Raw genomic sequence first — 18,004 nt, forward strand, 5'->3', positions numbered from 1 at the left:
GTAACCCCGTAAGAATCAATGCAAGTATAAACAAGTGGACATTATTATTCAAGTGTATAACTCATTCTTCTTAACAAGGCCCTCGTCTTCGCTCTTAAGAATTCGGATTTCACTCGGAAGGATGTAGATATAATCCTGACGGCCCGCTGCTCTGTAATTAAGTTCGACATGAGATTATGAGCCTGTAAGGACAACCCTGATAATTTTGACAACCCGATGAGGTTGAGCGACTCGACGCAGGTGACCGACCTCATGGAATGTTATTTCTCTACAGTCTTCGAGATTTTTTCTGTTCTTTCCGGTGGTCTTTATAAGGATGACGCTCTGTTTACGGTCCAGGGCTGTAGTAATAGCGAAGTCGAGCCGTATAGAAAATGGATTGGATCTTTCTTTAAGAACTTGGGCTTTAGTGTCCCTTTTTGTCTTAACCTTAAATCTGCTGACTTCCTAGATCCCTATAACTCTTTCCATCCATATCTTAAACCGGGTGAGAACCTTAACTCTGTAAACTGCCTATCTATCACCCCATTCTGTCCTGAAATCTATCGTTGGCAGCGTATCTTATAGAATTTTTTCACTGTCAGCGAATATTGAAATATTTGTTGAATAAGCTGATTATTATAACAGTGCGCAAAGCAGAGCTGGCTAGAGTAGCAAAATTAAATACATTCCAATCTGGAGTGACTCACGTCCTTCGGTACTTGGTAGGTGATGTTGATAAACCACAAAAATGGCGAAATACTGGTGTCCGTCATTTCTGAATGAGGTCTGGGGTGAGTTATGTCGCTTTTCTATGATTTTCATGTATTTTAACACCCAGTGCAATGAGGGAGTCATCCTTCAGGCGCTCTACCGCAGCGAACCGGCGAAGAAGCAAAACATACATTGAGTATGTGCAGCCGATAATGTTTACAATACTCAAGTTGCTACTAATTCGTTACTGAACATACATACATACATACATACATACATACATACATTCATACATACATACATACATACATACATACATACATATATACATGGTTTCAATCCCACTGTGTAGCACCTTGGGCAACCGCTTTACTATAGCTCTAGGACGTCGACCAAAGCCTTGTAAGTAGATCGGGAAAGAAGCTATGTATATATGTATGTATGTATGTATGTATGTATATACATATGTGTGTATGTATATATGTATGTATGCATGCATGTATGTATATATGTACGTACGTATATGTGTATATATAAACACAGAGAGGGATAGTACGATAGAAAAATATAGTTAGACTTGATACATGTATTTACATGGAACACAAAAAATATATAAATAAAGAAAATATATACCGAGAGAGAAAATGCATAATTTCTTTATATATATCTTTCTTTACTTTCACTCTATACTTTTTCATTATTGTATGATCTGTATTTTGTACTCCATGTAAACTTATGTACCAAGACAAACTGTGCTTATTTATCTTTCTACCTTCATAACAGTTTGACTTAGATTTTTCTTATTACCACTCTTGTTGCTGTAGACCTTTCCCCGGGTGAAGACGTCGGAGTTTAAGTTCAAATTCATTCGAACACTACTCTATGTTATCTCTGATAAGCTTATTTAGTTCTCACCAACTCATTGTAGATGTGTGTGTGTGTGTGTGTGTGTGTGTGTGTGTGTGTGTGTGTGTGTGTGTGTGTGTGTGTGTGTGTGTGTGTGTGTGTGTGTGTGTGTGTGTGTGTGTGTGTGTGCAACTAATGTCTATTTTCTAAGTTGCCGTTTCCCAATTACTCAATTAGATTTAATATAATTAGACATGGAAAAATTTAGAAATTGATAACCGAAATACCGGCTGAATAATGAGATTCACTGTTAGATTGGTGATTAAATTGCAATAGTTGGACGTAGAGTGTAGTTGACAGATAGGTAGGATGAATTTTTGCAGTGACAATAGGCAAGTAGTCAGAAGATGTTGGGTTTGTATTATGAACGAACTTTTACAAGGAAAGAAACAATAATGGTAAGAAGGGAAGGGGGAAAGATTGGGAGAGAGGGAGAGAAAGTGAGAGAAAGAGAGAGAAAGAAGAGAGATAGAGAGAGGGAGAATCTGTGTAGCAGGGTTTGATGAAAAAACGATGGAAGGAGGATGAAGTAAAAAATCAGAAAGAGATAGAGATGTAGAGGGAATATTCAGCGATTAGATCACTACATTTGCTGTCGTGATTCACTAGAATATTACCCACGTGATTAAAAAATCTAACCAATCACGACTTCGTCTAGAACTAGCTCCAGCAACAATACCATTTTTTCAGCGCTTTTCTCTCTGAACCTATCCATCACTATAAATTCAGCACACCTTAGCTACTTGACAGAGAGCATTGGCAGACACCATAGGAGACAGCCAACAGAAAAAAGTGGACAGTAGCTGATCCGAGCTAACAACAAAAGTAATGAATAGTCGCAGGACGAAAGACATTAGAACTCAGTAATACGGCAAGCGCTAACCACACTTTGTCTGCTGCTACAATAACACCAATATCAATAACATTCAAACTCTCTCGACATTTTGTCGTTCGTAATAACACTTGATTTTTGTTTACGGGAAGACTAAAAATTTTGTTTATCATAAATCTCACAGATATCAGTGTTCTTCGTAGAACAGGTGACATTGGACGCTAGAAATTGTGGTCAGCACATCGTACAGAGATATAAAGATATGTACTGAGAAGAAAGCAAAATAGAGAGAGAGACAAAACTGGGGAAGTGAGAGAGATAAGAGAGACAGATAATCTACATAGCTGGAAGTCAAAGAGCGAGAAAGAGAGAGAGAGAGAGAGAGAGAGAGAGAGAGAGAGAGAGAAGAGGGGAGAGTGAGAGAGTGAATGCACTGGTTAGTTGAATGTTAGTGAGAAAAACAGAGAAAAGGCGAGAAAAGCAATAGGTTCGGAGAACAATTTCAATTTCTCTCGCACTGCCAATATATAATTATACCCAAACAGTATAACAAATATGATCGATATAAAATTGTTATCTGTGTGGAAATGAAGTATACTTATATCCATTAAAGCCTTGAAAATGCAATTTATACACAATTTTACTGTGGTGACATTTAAAGCATTTTCTGTCTATTATTCTGTCTAATTTTACATTTTGTTTCTTCGTAATTTGGATGATTTTTAAGAATGTAGACATTTATGTAGAATCAGCTAATTAAAGCTTCGTGAAGTCTGACGAATTTCATGGTCCAATAGAACCTAAAGTTTGTTACAATTATATTAACTATATATCTCTTTATAAATTAATAAAGCTATTAAGCAATAAAACAATGATGTGTAACTATACCAGTTATATACAAACAACAGTTGAAATTCTTGTTATTGAAACTTAGTAAAGAGATTTACTGTGGTTGAAACTAATCTATACCCTGGAAAAATGTGATATATGTGTATATATAGCCTCTGTATTGTAGACAAGTCAAACAAATCTCTTCGTGAGGAGAAAAATTGGGATTATCATTACTAGTTTCATTTCTATTTGGAGATTCATAACTGAAAATGGAGCCACTGTCTCAGTTAATAAGGAAATTTATAGCTTATAACTATTTATATGTAACACAAATCAGGATTCATCTAAAATAGCCGGTCTAATTTGCCTAACTGCATTCGTTCGTAACAAGGTCAATTAATTCAAATTCCGCCGAGATTGACTGTCTTTAATACTTTTGAGGTCGATAAAATAAGTACCAGTTGTACACTGGTGTCGATGTAATCGACTTACCACCGCCTGTAAAATTGCAGGCCTTGTGCCAAAATCCGATTGAATTTGCGTCGCAGACTCGGTTTTTTTGGAACTTAATTATAACCATTGTACAGAGTTCAATTTAATCATTATAATAACAGTTGTAATAGTTGGAAGAATAATAAAACAGCATCGAATGCTAATCCAAGAAAAAATCACAATTGAGGTAATACTGTCTACCAGAAAATGTTAACAAAAATCAAAGAAAGTCACAATGAATATATATATGTATCTGACTGGATTACGAGAGAAAATTTTAGTTCCTTCGGGAAACTTGAGTTGTGCTTGCGAATGCACACGTTTTATGTAAAGAATATTCTTTTCTTACAATGAATAATAGCGCTGAGCGTTGTTTAATAACAAAATTCATTCTTCAAACAGATACAATACAGAATCTTTTGAGAAACTGATGCATAAATAGTACAGAATATGAACACTGTAGGCGGCGAGCTGGCAGAATCGGTAGCACGCTGAACGAAATGCTTAATGGTATTTCGCCCGTCGCTACAGTCTGAGTTCAAATTCCGCCGAGTTCGACTTTGTCTTTCATCCTTTCGGAGCCGATGAAATAAGTATCAGTTACGCGCTGGAGTCGATGAAATCGACTATCTCCCTCCCCCAAATTTCAAGCCTTGTGCTTATAGTAGAAAAGAATATGAACATTGTAAAGTTTGCTAGCAATAGGATGTTCTATTATGACGCTGAGATTTGTAAAATAATAGACTATTCCACCACCACCACCTCTACTTGCTGAAATAAGCAATTGTAAGAAAATAAGCAATATTTACCTGTTGCCGCGGTTTGCAAGCTCGTAGATGGACAAACATTCGGATTTCAGTAAAATTTCGACCACAATTTGGACATGATTGAGTTATATTCTTTGACGATCGAACTGTATTATTTTCGTTGTTCTGCTTTGATGATTTCCATTCTTGAGATGTTTTTAGAGTTGCTATTTTCGAGGACTTCCCTAATTCCTGCACCCGAGGTGATATCGTAATCTCTGATTCTGTGTTTTTGCGACATTCAGCTTCGTGTTGAGCGACTAAGTTAGAAGAGATGGTTTGTTGGCAAAACCTACACGCCTTGCAAGAAACAACGGGATTTTTATTATCCTGAATCCTTTCAGGAGATAAATGTCTTTCCGGTGTGTAAGTGCCTTCTCGACGCAAGGTAGGTCTTTTTGAAGTAGATTTTGATTGTGAAGAACTGTCTTCTTCACTAGGATTCTTAGTAATTAACACTGGGGTTATCAGTGTCGCCGTTTCAGAGCGAATCATTTTCTTTTCTTTGGGTCTGTTTTCTTGTTTAGGTTTAATCTTATCTTCGCTACTTTTGCAGCTGCGGATATGCACTTCTAATCTATCTGGTAAAAATGTCCGACCACAATTTGGACAGGGAAATAAACTATTTTGAGCATTTTTCCAAACAGCTTCATTAAATCTCGATATATTTTGACTGTTCGAACCAGAGATAGCCGGCAAGGTGTCTGGTTTTATAGGTAATTTTCGCCGTAAATGACTTGGTAATTTTTCATTTTCCAGTTTCCATTTCTTCAAGCATTGTGGCTCGTGTATACCAATAGATCTGGTTCCAAACTCCCGGTGACATATATAACACACTACTGTTCGTGGTCTTGTTGCCATTCTGAAAAAGAAGATCAAAGATGAAGTTGAAATAGAACAGGTGAAATACATTCAAATATACACAACTATTTTTTTTTTACCTCTCCTACTGAAATTCGGTGCACGTAACTAATGATGAGCCTCATAGCACTAAAGACACTTTTTTCCTTTAACGTACCTAGATTAAATTAACCTTGCTGAGTCTATCGATATTCTTGCTCTACTCTCTGGAGAAGATGAACTTCGCACTACTCGCAAATAAAATATATTATTATTTTACTAATTGTTTAGTTGTTTTATTTTACTAATTAACGCCCTATCTTTCAATTTACGGATGTATATATCCGGTCATTTAAAAATTAAATGGATTTAGCTAACGATGACGTTCACCACTAAGCATGAGTTATGAGCATGTCAACTAGTAGTCTGGGACTTGGTCAACTCAGCCAGCTGCCACTTCTCATAGAGTCAGCAGTTAATTTGAATACGAAAACAGATGATAGTACAATTGTTATTCGCTTTTACGTATATAACCCCTTATATACGTATATAAACAGACCAATGTTTATTGCATGACTTTCAAAAGAAAAATGGTAGTCAGAAGATTATAATAATTCTACGAATGCATGTTTTCATAATAATCTTTTCTAATTGTTTCTTTTTTACATACTTTAGTGATGCCCATATTTCATTTCATTCATTGGCATAATGTAAAACGATATCGGTATAATGGATAGAATACATTCTACGACTTTTATCAATTATCAGAATTAAAACAAAGTGTGATCCAGCAGAACTTGAACTCAGAAAGTTTGGAATATAATACTGAAAGAAATTTCAGAGTTTTACTTTTTCTATCATCTAAATTTTCTTTCAGACACAAGAAATTTAGGGCTTTCATTTGTGATAAACATAGCATTATGTTGACAAATAAAAGAAAATATCATAAAATTGTGATATTGAAACTTCTCAAGTACGTTATCAATTTAAATTAAGGGAAATGGTTACAATCGGGAATTGAAACCAGGTTGCGGATTATATATATATATATATATATATATATATATATATATATATATATATATATATATATATGTATATATATATATATATACTAGCAGAATACCCGATGCTGTCTAGCATAAACATGTAGCTATTATGACCAGGAATTTCTTTTAATAAAAGTATATTTTATTTCATAAAGTATTATTTGATTTCTCTTGAAATGTATATTTCATGTAAGAAAAGAAAATGTTTCCTGTTGCTTTTACGTATGGGACGTAATGAATGCGCTGTTCTACAGATAAATGCTTAATATGAATAGTATATTACATAACTTAATACTGTAAATGACACGAAATTCAAGTGCAATTAATACAGGATTATAAAGAGAATATGCAAAGTTTTAAGTAATTTTAAACTATTACTGAGGGTAATATTTTGTTTTCTATGCTTGAAATAACTTGAGAAATGAGAAGATACTGGAGTATTGTGATTGAAACCATCTATGGAAATAACATGAATATTATTCCATGTGGAAACTAGATTGCCTGGAAGAAACTCAGACATTCAAATACTGGAACTGACCAACAATAAAGAAAAGATAAATCCCAAGTACATATGATATGACAGCTTTGAGAATCATAACACTGTCGTGTCTATACCTCAGGATACAATGGGTTTTATTATATTTTATCAGTCGTAACACAAATAGATTTTGTGGGCTTCCAGCCCTTGAACATCTATATAATACTAAAAGTCTATGCTTGCTTGCATGCTTTCTTGCTTACGTGCTTGCTTGCTTGCTTGCGTGATTGTCTGTAATTTAATACAGCCAAACCGGCGCATAATGGGAAAATACTCTGAAAGTAAGGTATTCCTGAAATGTGAATACAAAGAGAATAAAACAAGTTTCGCGTAAATCGGACAACAGATTCCCGAGATACGCGGTTTTTGGGGTTTGTTTCCACAAATTTAAGCAGTGAAACTTGGAGTTATTGCCCTTTACTGTGAACACCTGGATAGTTTTGTTTGCGTGTTTGCTTGCGAGCGTGTTTTCTGTAATTTAATACAGCCAAACCGGTGCATAATGAGAAAATACTCTGAAAGGTGCCCCTGAAATGGGAATACAAACGGAATAAGACAAGTTTCGCGTAAATCGGACCACGGGTTCTCGAGATACGCAGTTTTTTCGGGTACCTTTATAAATAGCCAAACCGACGCTTAATGAGAAAAATGCTTTGAAAGTAAGGTACCATTGAAATGTGAATGCAATTGGAATAAAACAAGTTTCGCGTACATCGGACCACGCGGTTTTTTCGGGTACCTTGAACTATTGGTCGCCCAAAGAGTCACGGGTAGTTTAGTCTTATATAAAATTGGCCTTAGGAAAACAGGATTCTTCAAGATTCAGTCCAGTAACCCTCAATGTTTGCTCCTGAGATTTATTCATCAACGTAGCAAAACATAGATGGACTGAAAACTGAAATCTTTTAAATGGAAAAAGTATATGTTAGTAGGAGTGTAATTCAGAATATCATAATATCCTTTCCTTTGGTGCATCCAATAAGAATAGTGGCAAAAGCTTTCTAACCATTGGTCGTGTGCTTATTGCATAGATGCAACTAATCTAAATTGCGCAGCAGCATTATTGGTGGGCTTGTTTTTAGCCAAATCTTGAGTAATGGTAGACTTGATGGTTCTGTAGGATAAGAGATTTCTTCGTCCTGATCTACCATAGTGTCTATTGCATTGTGGGTATAACTAATTCCTGGAAGTGCTTGCAACAGCTACAGGATATTGTTGAAGATGACAATGTTTGGTACAAGTATTGCTCTTTCACATAGCCACTCATATGTAAAGTAATAATGCTGCAAGACGGAAGCACTTCCGATACCAAAGTGCCTGTTGTTTTAACCATTGTGTTTATAAAAGCTAGATCTATGTCGACATTGCTGTCGCAAAAAATCAACCTGCTCCAACGTATAACAAGCTTTTTGCGAATTGATCAAACAGTTGATCCCCAAAACGAAGAACCCATAGACAGTTTGATGCCCTTGCTGTCGAAAAAGAGGATCAGTTTGAGCTTCCAGATAAACTTGCTTTGCCTAGCCTCTTGTGCCAGCAAAAATCAGATGCTCGGTTTATACAAGTTAATCTATAAGCAGTTTGGATTTTATAAGTTTCTGTAGCATTTTTGCCCAGTTTAACACAAAACTTTATTGGACAACGAGCTTCCAAATTGTCTTCACGTCCCGACTTTTGCAAACTAGTGAGCAGTGACAAGTAGCGTTCAGTAGGGGGTGTTCAAAGTGTTGTTACAGCTGTCGCCTTCAATCTGGAATAACAAAAGATGGCAAAGCCTGTTATATGTATAGTAATGATATACTAAAATTAGAACAATCTCCGAGATAAAAGTCTCAAAACTTCTGGAATGTACCTTTTCTTATGGATTTTATTGAGTTGCAGGACACAACATTTATATGTGTAATGATGAAGGGAACTATCCGTCTGTTGTCAATTTCCTGCTCTCTATCTAACGCTTGGAAGCATCCATCCTCTGGTGATCTTCCGTAAGAGGAATACCCCCCCCCCCCACGGAATACCCCGTGAGTGGAATGCCACTCTTCTCCTATTTGTAGCATAATTAAAAGAAGCGATTTTTTCTTACAATTTTTAAGCAAGTGTCCTTTCCTGTTATACTCGAGAGGGGAAAAATTGTACAAAAAAAAAAAGAAAAGAAAAGAAGAAAACGAACAATCGAGAAAATACACGATCGTTGCTGTAGAATGAAATTATTTCTGTCTGGTACCGATTTGTGGTTGCATGTTAAAGAAAAATTGTGAAAATATTATTTCAAGAAATGTATGTTTAACTGCCTTAGTTGGAAATAAAAAAAGCAATTGTTCCTGCTTCAATCAGGATTTAAAAAATACTATGTTAGATCCAGAAGTTTGATAAAATCATTACATCCCTTAACTATTCAAGGCTGGATCCCGTAGCATACGGAAACAGGGCTAGTAGGTAACGGATTCGATATGCAAAGTATCTAAATCAACATTTTACTTCCTACTCTAATTTCTTCGTGTTCAGTAAAACTAGCTTACGAAATAATTGTTGCGTACATACTTAGTCTATTCAATGTAGTACCATATCTACTTCAGTTAGCTTTCTGGAGTTTTTACAATAGAGATGACGTCTTTTAAATCATCGCCACTTGAATGCTTCGTTTAATATTTCTTCTCAAATGAGCCAACGAGCGAGCCTCTCTGTTGTCGCTCGAATAGCTGCAGAAGCAGCTTAAATAACAGTCAACCCGCCTTAGATAAAGAAACATACACTACATCATTATGTAGTCTCAAATGTATAAAAAAAAAACGAGGAGATTGTCAAAGCGTAACTTGGGACTAAACAACAAACTGGCTATATTCTCAAACAGGGTTGACTATATAAATAAATAAATAAATAAATAAATAGATAAATGAATAAACGGTTAAATTGTTAGTTGCATAACTTCAGAAACAATCTCTATCAAATGCAATAATTGGGTTTTTTTTTTGGGGGGGGGGTTTCATAAATATGAATCATCGGATTTTGGGGCGATGGAAATGGGAAGTTGTTAGAAGCGAAATTAAATAACGAGAAAAAAAAACAAGAATAAGGGAATTAAAACAACATGGAATTTCAAAGAAACATAATATTATATAACAGGCGTCAGAACCATGGTTGTATTGATGAAGATACGTTTGGATAGCTGAGATAGTAATAAAATAATATATTCTGTTGATATCGATTTATATGAGTACAATGCGTTTCTGCATTGAACTACAACAAAATCTTCAGTATTTTATCTTTTCTTGGCAAATGGTGGTAGAATATTTGCTTAAAGATCGACTTAGACAAATACAGTGGCTTCATCAACTGACAAAAATATATTTTATATAAAGGTGATGGCGTAACCGAACTGATAGAGTTGGAGAAAATGCCTTGAAGTATTTAGTGTGATTCTCCGATTTAAAATCGACTTCGTTTTCCTTCTTTTGGAGTTGATAAAACATACCAGTCAAGAACTGGGGTTAATATAATCGGCTTTACTAAAGCGGTGAGCTGGCAGAATCATTAGCACGCCGGGCAAAATGCTTAGCGATATTTCGTCAGTCTTCAGTTCTGAGTTCAAATTCCACTAAGGTTGACTTTACTTTTCATCCTTCCGGCGTCGATAATTTAAGTACCATTTGAGCACTGGGGTCAATGTAAGCGACTTACGCCCTCCCCCGAAGTTACTGGCCTTGTGCCAAAATTTGAAATGAATATAATCGGCTTTACTCTCTCTCATAATACGTGATCTTTATAAAGCCATTTCTTCGAAAACTTATTCATACAAAATGTAGTTTTCGTAAAATCACTCGACATGGGTGAGTGGTGTCAATTTTTCCAGTTTTTTTTATATTGTTGTACATTCATTCGCCGTATTTGACGATTGAAATAATTTAGGGTAAATTTGGAGATAATCATATAGTTATACATCCAAGAGGCCTACGAGCACCCAACAGTGAAATAATAGCATATTTAGGCATTTATGTGCAGAATAATATTTAAACTTACAGCCACCGAATATCCATACGAACATAGCTGATATGATCAATCTCAATACAAACTAAAATAGTTTTGTGTGTGTGTGTGTGTGTGTGTGTGTGTGTGTGTGTGTGTGTGTGTGTGTGTGTGTGCATGCATGTGTGAGAGAATGAGAGAGAAAAAGAGTAGAAAAATTAAAGAGAGAAGAAAAATTAGAAAGAGAGAGAGAAATAAAGTGCGCCTCAAGCAATCACTTCGTATGGCGAGAGTTACAAAAGAAAAAGGAGAGAAAAAATCTAAAGGTGCTGCTGCCTAAGAATCATATAACCAGCAACACAAGATTTAAATGAATAAACATCATATTTTCTGGGGAAATAAAAGGACTGAACATAGTTCCATACGACAGATGTACAAAGAAAGAAACATACGACAGATGTTCAAAGGAGAAACCTTCTCATAGGAGGAGACAACAGTGAAAGGGTGAGAGTTAACTGAAAGATGGGTCACTTAAGCGAAGTTACAAGATAAGTTCAGAGAATAGGAATGCAGCAACTTCAAGCCCAATCTATCTAAAGTGTATGTATGTGTGTATGTATGTATGTATGTATGTATGTATGTATGTATGGGAGAATTTACGAAAAAAAAACAGACGAAGACAGGTGGGGTAAACAAGAAATGGATGTATTAGTATAACGCCCGGGAATAGAGAAAGTCTTTAACATTTCGAGCCTACGCCCTTCAAGAGAAAGGAACACAGAAAGAAACAAGGAGAGAAACAAGGAGTGAAAAAATATGAATGTATTGGTCAACGATCTATCATGGCGAATGCCGGACAGAAGGATCACACAGGAGGGCTAAGAAAAATGGGAGATAACAAAGAAGTGATGACCCCAAGACGAGAAGGTGCGTGTATGTGAGAGAATGCTCTTAACGTATGCATGTGTGTATGTAGGTGTGAAAATGTGGTGATGGGAATGGGAATGGGAATTGGTCAGTGCTAGTGTGTGCGTGGTGGTGTGTTGTGAAGTGATGCATTGTGTGATATGGTGTAGCGTGGTGTAATGTGAGGGTGTTGGGAGGTGGGGGAGGCGAGAGTGGGGAAAACATGGTTGCAGCGTGGGTTAGGCTGAGGGTGGGGATAGAGGTAGGGGTATGTGGGTAGGCAGAGGTTGGGGTGGGTGTAAGGGATGGGATGGGAAGGTGGGGTAGGAGTGTGTAGGGGTGGGATGGGCTTATGAGGGAATGTTGATGATGAAGGGGGAAGGGGAAGGTGGATATAAGAGAAGGGGAAGCAGGGTATGGGAAGAGGGAGAAAGAGAGTAAGAGAGAAAGAGAGACTAAGAGAGAAGAGAGAAAGAGTAGGGGTGAAGAGAAGTTAGAGTGAAGAGAAGTGAAGAGAAGTAGAAGTGGAGCAGGAGGGGAGAAGTGGGTGGGAGGAAGTAGGAGGGAGAGCGGAGGGGGAGAGAGGCAAGGGGAGGGGGCATGTTGAAGAGGGGAGGGGAGTTGAGCCCATGTGGCACAAAGAAGCGAACAGAGAAGATTAATCCCTGTTCATGGTACAAACGGGAGTCCAGATGGCCCCTGTGTAAGGACAATCCAAACACGGACAGGTGTTGCTGCAAGGAGTGACCGGTAGAGCGGAAATGGCGTGACACCGGGGTGTCATTGCAAACGTTGATGTCTCGGAGGTGTTCCGCGAATCGGTCGGCCAGACGGCGCCCCGTTTGTCCGATGTACAGAGAATGGCAGAGAGAGCAGGAGATGCAATAGATGATGTTGGTAGAAGTGCAGGTGAAGGAGTCGGTGATGCGATAGGGTCGGTGATGCGATAGGGTCGGTGATGCGATAGGGTCGGTGATGCGATAGGGTCGGTGATGCGATAGGGTCGGTGATGGGTGCCGGTGAGGAGGGTGGTGCTGGAGAGGTAAGGGCAAGTGCGGCAGCGTGGACGGGAGCAAGGGAACGAGCCAGGTTGGGTGGTTGGGTTGAGGAAGAAGCTGTGGACCAAGGGGTCTCGTAGGTTGTGGGCACGTTTGAAGGAGGGGAGGGGTCGGTTAGGGAAGATGTGTGAGGTGGAGGGGTCGGACTGGATATATATCAACGACCCAACCACAAAGATGATCTCTTTCTAGCATATCGGATATCCACTTCGTGATCATCCCTTCTTATACGCATGTAATACAATTTTTCTGAATTTTCAGATTTTCATTGGTTTTAAATTGATGTTAATTAAATTAATATTCAATTTATCACCCTCAGTATATAAATATAAATTTAAATAATTATGTTCTCTAATCTGCAACATCCACTGCAGTGAATTATCTTCTGCAGAACTGTTTCCGGAATTTAGCGCGCCAGAGCTGAGACATTTGAAAATAACCCCAATGTAATCGGTAGAACTGTACGCACATCAAACTTTATGAAGACAATTCGTGTATAGTTCTGCAAATTATATTGAATTAGAACGGTCGTACTGACGAACCACGGACGTTTTTATGTAAGTAAAAAGGTTGATGGCGAAACCGGTATACGATTAATTCTTTATTTTGTATTGGGTTGTCCGGAAAGTTCGTGCCGATTTTCAAAGGAAAGAAAAGAGGTAAAAAAATACCTGCCATTACATTTTTAATCAACCAAATATGAACCATTTTGTTGCACAATGCGTCTCCAACTTTCCTTTAACTTGAAAATACTCTCTTCCCAGAATTGAGGTGGTTTCATGGAAAATAAGTCGAAAGGTAAATTACTATAAATCGGCACGAACTTTCCGGACAACCCAATATATTTTCATTTGTCCTGCCCGCTTATGTTCTGGTGCTTGCTGAATTTTTTCTAGAGGACATTATTTTTTTTTTGTGGTTGGGTCGTTGATGATCTCTTTCTAGTATACCGGATGTCCACTTAGTGGTCATCCCTTCTTATACGAATATATATATATATATATAATGATTTAAGAATTGTTAAATATATCAATATATATTTATATATTTTACCAAGCATTAATATAGAACGCAAAATGTTTGGTAAATAGATGTTTATTATATCAAAAGTTGACACTCATGGATGCTCGTGGCTGGTGGGTAGGGGTAAAGACTTAGCAGTATTTATGACGATAGATTGGGCGTTAGATATATCTGTATGGATGAAATGATGTCTTTGAATTCAAATTTAAAGATGTAAGGTTTTTGCATGTACGGGTGGGGACGCTCCTGCTCTGTTTTAATGCATAACACTATCTTAGGACTCAAATGAAATATTTGAAGGAAGGTTAAATTGTCGGTAACGATTTTAATTAAACTTCCCTTCACTGTCTAAAACTTGGTTATTTTAAAGAAATGTTTGGCAATTACATTTTAAATAATGTAGATTAGGATCATGTCGGAATTTGTTGTGTAAAACTTTTTCAGATATGAGAGAGAGGAGAGTTTCGAATAATTCACACACATGGAATTAGCTTCATAACTTTAAGAAAAATAGGTCTTTTAATGAAATTTTCAAGTGGTGTAGATTACGTTTCTATCGGAATTTAATGTGAAGAAAAATTGAAGAGGGGACGGATATTCCATGCATCTCGACTTTGTTTCCTCATATGTTTTGATGATTTAATTACAGTTATGTTAATAAAGCATTACTTTTGAGGACTATTCCACACTTTCCGAAAATTTTCTGAAAGAAATTTTTGTAGAAAGGTGACTACAATGCTAACACTGATTATTGAATACGTGTTTCTTTCATTATTTTATCTCAGTCTCACAGACAAGACAATCTCTCTCTTTTGAACAAACTCAAAGGTAGACCATCTTTAATGTGGTCGTTTAGTACGTTAGAAACAGCAAGCGCTATAATGTAAACATCATCGAAATCACAAACATAATATATGTGTGTTGTTAAACGCGTTTAGGCTGCGATATTTCGTCCAAGGAAGGTCCCTCTAAAGGAACGATTCGTTTAACCTGACTTTGAAGCATACAGTGTTTAAAAAACAATCCACGTCTTTTAAGAGGTCCTTGCAGCCTGAAAGCGTTTAAATATTTGACATTGATAATGCTTAAATCATAGAGCTGCTTCTAGCACAAACTTTGAATTTCTAATTTATATATATTTTTTTTTTTTTCAAATTCAGAGCTCCAAATAACTAAATCATTCATAGAATATTAATTTGACTAGCAATTCATGTGTCATGGTGCAAGCATGGTTGAATAATTAAGATGTTTTCTTAGCAATCATGGAGTTCTTGGATTTAACACCATTACACATCTTAGGCATGGGATTTCTATTATAGACTCAAATCAAAGCAAACTTGTTGAAGGAAATTTTGGTAAATGGAAACTTTGGATGTCCTCCGAATAAGCTATAAGTCAATTTTAAATAAGGCGGTGAACTGGCAGAATATTTAGCACGCCGGACAAAATGCTCAGCATTTCGTCCGTCTTTACCCTCTGACTTCAAATTCCGCCGAGATCGACTTTGCCTGTCATCCTTTCGGGGTCGATAAATTAAGTACCAGCTGAGCACTAGGATCGATGTAAGAGACTTCCTCCCTCCGCCAAAGTTACTGGCCTTGTGCCAAAATATGAAACCAATATTTGAGTGTTAATAAAATGTGTTAATATTTTGTTATAGACAAGTATGATTAAAAGCAATAATTTTCTATAAGTTTCTAATTTCTTTTAAAATAGTCTTTCTTAACTTTTAAACAGTCTTTTCATGCAAAGGTTTCAATATTCAGTTCTTTTTCTTTTCTTTGTTTTTTTTTTTTGCTTCGTCTCTAGTGTAACGCTATGAGTATGACAAAGATTCCAGACAGTCTATTTTACAGTGAACAAGAAAAACATTCAACAGTCAAAACAGGCGTGAGATCTATTTACTTGATAAAACGTGCCTTGTCAGAGACGTAGAAAATATCAGTCAGTTGTTGAACAGAACATTGGAGTTTCTACATAGTTTCTTAACCTGTTACAAATAGCAGCTAAATTTACTTCAGGTCACACCCTGGCGTTTTAAGGACATGATTTTGGATTCTGCGCATAGGAAAAGGCAGGATAGTTACTGCTGAAATGCTTTTGATCAGCACTTATCGATCTGAATATAACGCATTTATACACCTTAGATTATTGAAAAAGGTTTCAGAGAAATTTATTCAGTTTCTTTAACTAAACAGCAGTTCTTGAGTTCCATTGTAATTCCACTTCTTTACTCGACAGCAATTTGCTAAAAATATCATAAACCATTCCACATTTTACAGAATTCGTAAACAACCCTTTCTACGCTCTTAAAGTATCGAGTGTTGTCATTTCTACCCATAAAATGTAGTTTCTATTCATCAGTTACATGATTTATTGCTGTCTTTGAATCCGGAACCCTAGAGGCTTGTATTTGTAGCTTGACGAATTGTTCGCCTTACCTCAATAGCAGAAAACCATTAGATATACACGGTAGATATCTTTCTTATGTAAATTTGTTAGCCACAGTTCATTTGGTAATGGCTTCCATTTTCTATGTTCCGAGCTTGTCATGTACAAAAAGCGGACCCACTTAAGCATAGTAGATCGCGGTAAATTTCTTGATAAACAGCTTTCTCGATTAATTGGTGGATCGATCAAGTAGAATCTATTATTTAGGTATATTCGTATTAGTCGTGGTGATATACACATTAGGAATTCTAGCTAAGTAGTATGGACAGTGTGTATCAAGCATCTATAGAAAGGTAGAAGAGTAATACAAATCCTATTTAAGTATATTGTTCAAGTTATGAAAATTAACAGGTATGTAGCTCAGAAAAGTTGTTCAGAACACATCAATGGATTGAATTGCATTTGGATAGAAAAATGCAACACTTAAGTACACTTCATAGCAAATAATGATTGTGATTTCTCAATCGAAATGTGTCGTACATGCAACTGAATTCTTTAACAAAGAGCTAGGAACTTTTTTTTTTTTTTCATTTTCATTTTTTTTTTTTTCTTCAAAACAATTACGGCAATTGCTAATCGTAATAAGTTACAGAAGAGCTTTCAAAACGACGTCTGAAAATAGGTGCGGAAATAAATAAATTATGGGTGGGGATAAGAGGTGAAAAATAATCAATAGTAATAAATAAGTCAGTCAGATGTTAAAGGAAGCTATGGTTGGGAGTTTCTTCAGTCTGAGGGGCGAAGTGAACTGACGTATTGATTGGTTTTAATTATTATGATGATGCTTCTAGTATTCAAAAACGAAATTTTGCTGAACAAAGAGATGTGGATGGGTGTAATTGATAGAGATAGAGACAACTGGGAGTTAAGTGTGTGTGTGTGTGTGTGTGTGTGTGAGAGAGAGAGATGGGAAGAAACAGGATAGAAAAGAAAAAAAGTAGTGTATGATAAGTGAATAGGACTGTTTGTTAATGTATGTTGCATACATGGCTGAATGATTAAAGAGTTCACTTCACAATCATGAGTTCGAATGTTCGATCCTACAGCGTGGAATCTTAAGCACGTGACTTTTATTACTGCCTCACAACAACTTAAGCATTATGAGTAAAATTGAATAAACAGAAGCCGTGGAAGCTCGTCAGATGTACTGTATGTGCAATTCAAAGGGCTAATCTTGTCACACGCTTTATCACGTTAAGTCGGTCGGAGGATATTACATTAGAGTACATGCGTTCACTTATGTTCAAATTCAACGAGAAGAAAGTGCTGTTGATCGAACAGCTAATATGCTTATACTCGAAACCGATGAAAACCCACTTATTTATAAAGTGTGCGTGCATACAAGCAAACTATGATATGAATAATGAAAATAAAAGTATATGATTTATAAATTATCCAGGACTGGTAATATCATTGACAACAATTGACAAGTCCCTTAACCCCTTGGGGGGGAGCCATGCCGCGTATAGAACACAATGGATCGCCCGGTCCAGGGATCGAAACCACAATCTTACGATCGTAAGTCCAGTACCCTAACCACTTAAACCGCGTTACTCATGACCAACACCCCCGCTCCTCGTCACAATTGCTGGCATAGTGCCTGAATTAGAAATTAT

At 36.7% G+C, this 18,004-nt stretch overlaps 1 protein-coding gene and 1 long non-coding RNA gene across 8 annotated transcripts in view; one reads left to right on the top strand and one right to left on the bottom strand.

Annotated features, from left to right (window-relative positions):
• LOC106870248 (zinc finger protein 474) overlaps window positions 1-18,004 on the bottom strand; it is a 161,892-nt gene that overhangs the window by 55,948 nt on the left and 87,940 nt on the right. For all 7 annotated transcript variants that reach the window (XM_014916607.3, XM_052973221.2, XM_014916455.3 and 4 more), the window contains one exon: window positions 4,564-5,422. In XM_014916607.3, the coding sequence (XP_014772093.1) occupies window positions 4,564-5,421 (858 nt within the window). In that variant the 5' untranslated portion in view covers window position 5,422. The remainder of the gene's footprint in view (window positions 1-4,563; window positions 5,423-18,004) is intronic.
• On the top strand, window positions 4,812-5,679 carry LOC149132479 (uncharacterized). The gene is made up of 2 exons (XR_016244446.1): window positions 4,812-4,948; window positions 5,320-5,679. It is a non-coding gene; the product is annotated as an uncharacterized LOC149132479 (long non-coding RNA).

The sequence above is a fragment of the Octopus bimaculoides genome, chromosome 15, assembly GCF_046866305.1.
Source record: "Octopus bimaculoides isolate indiv1 chromosome 15, ASM4686630v1, whole genome shotgun sequence".
NCBI lineage: Eukaryota > Metazoa > Mollusca > Cephalopoda > Octopoda > Octopodidae > Octopus > Octopus bimaculoides.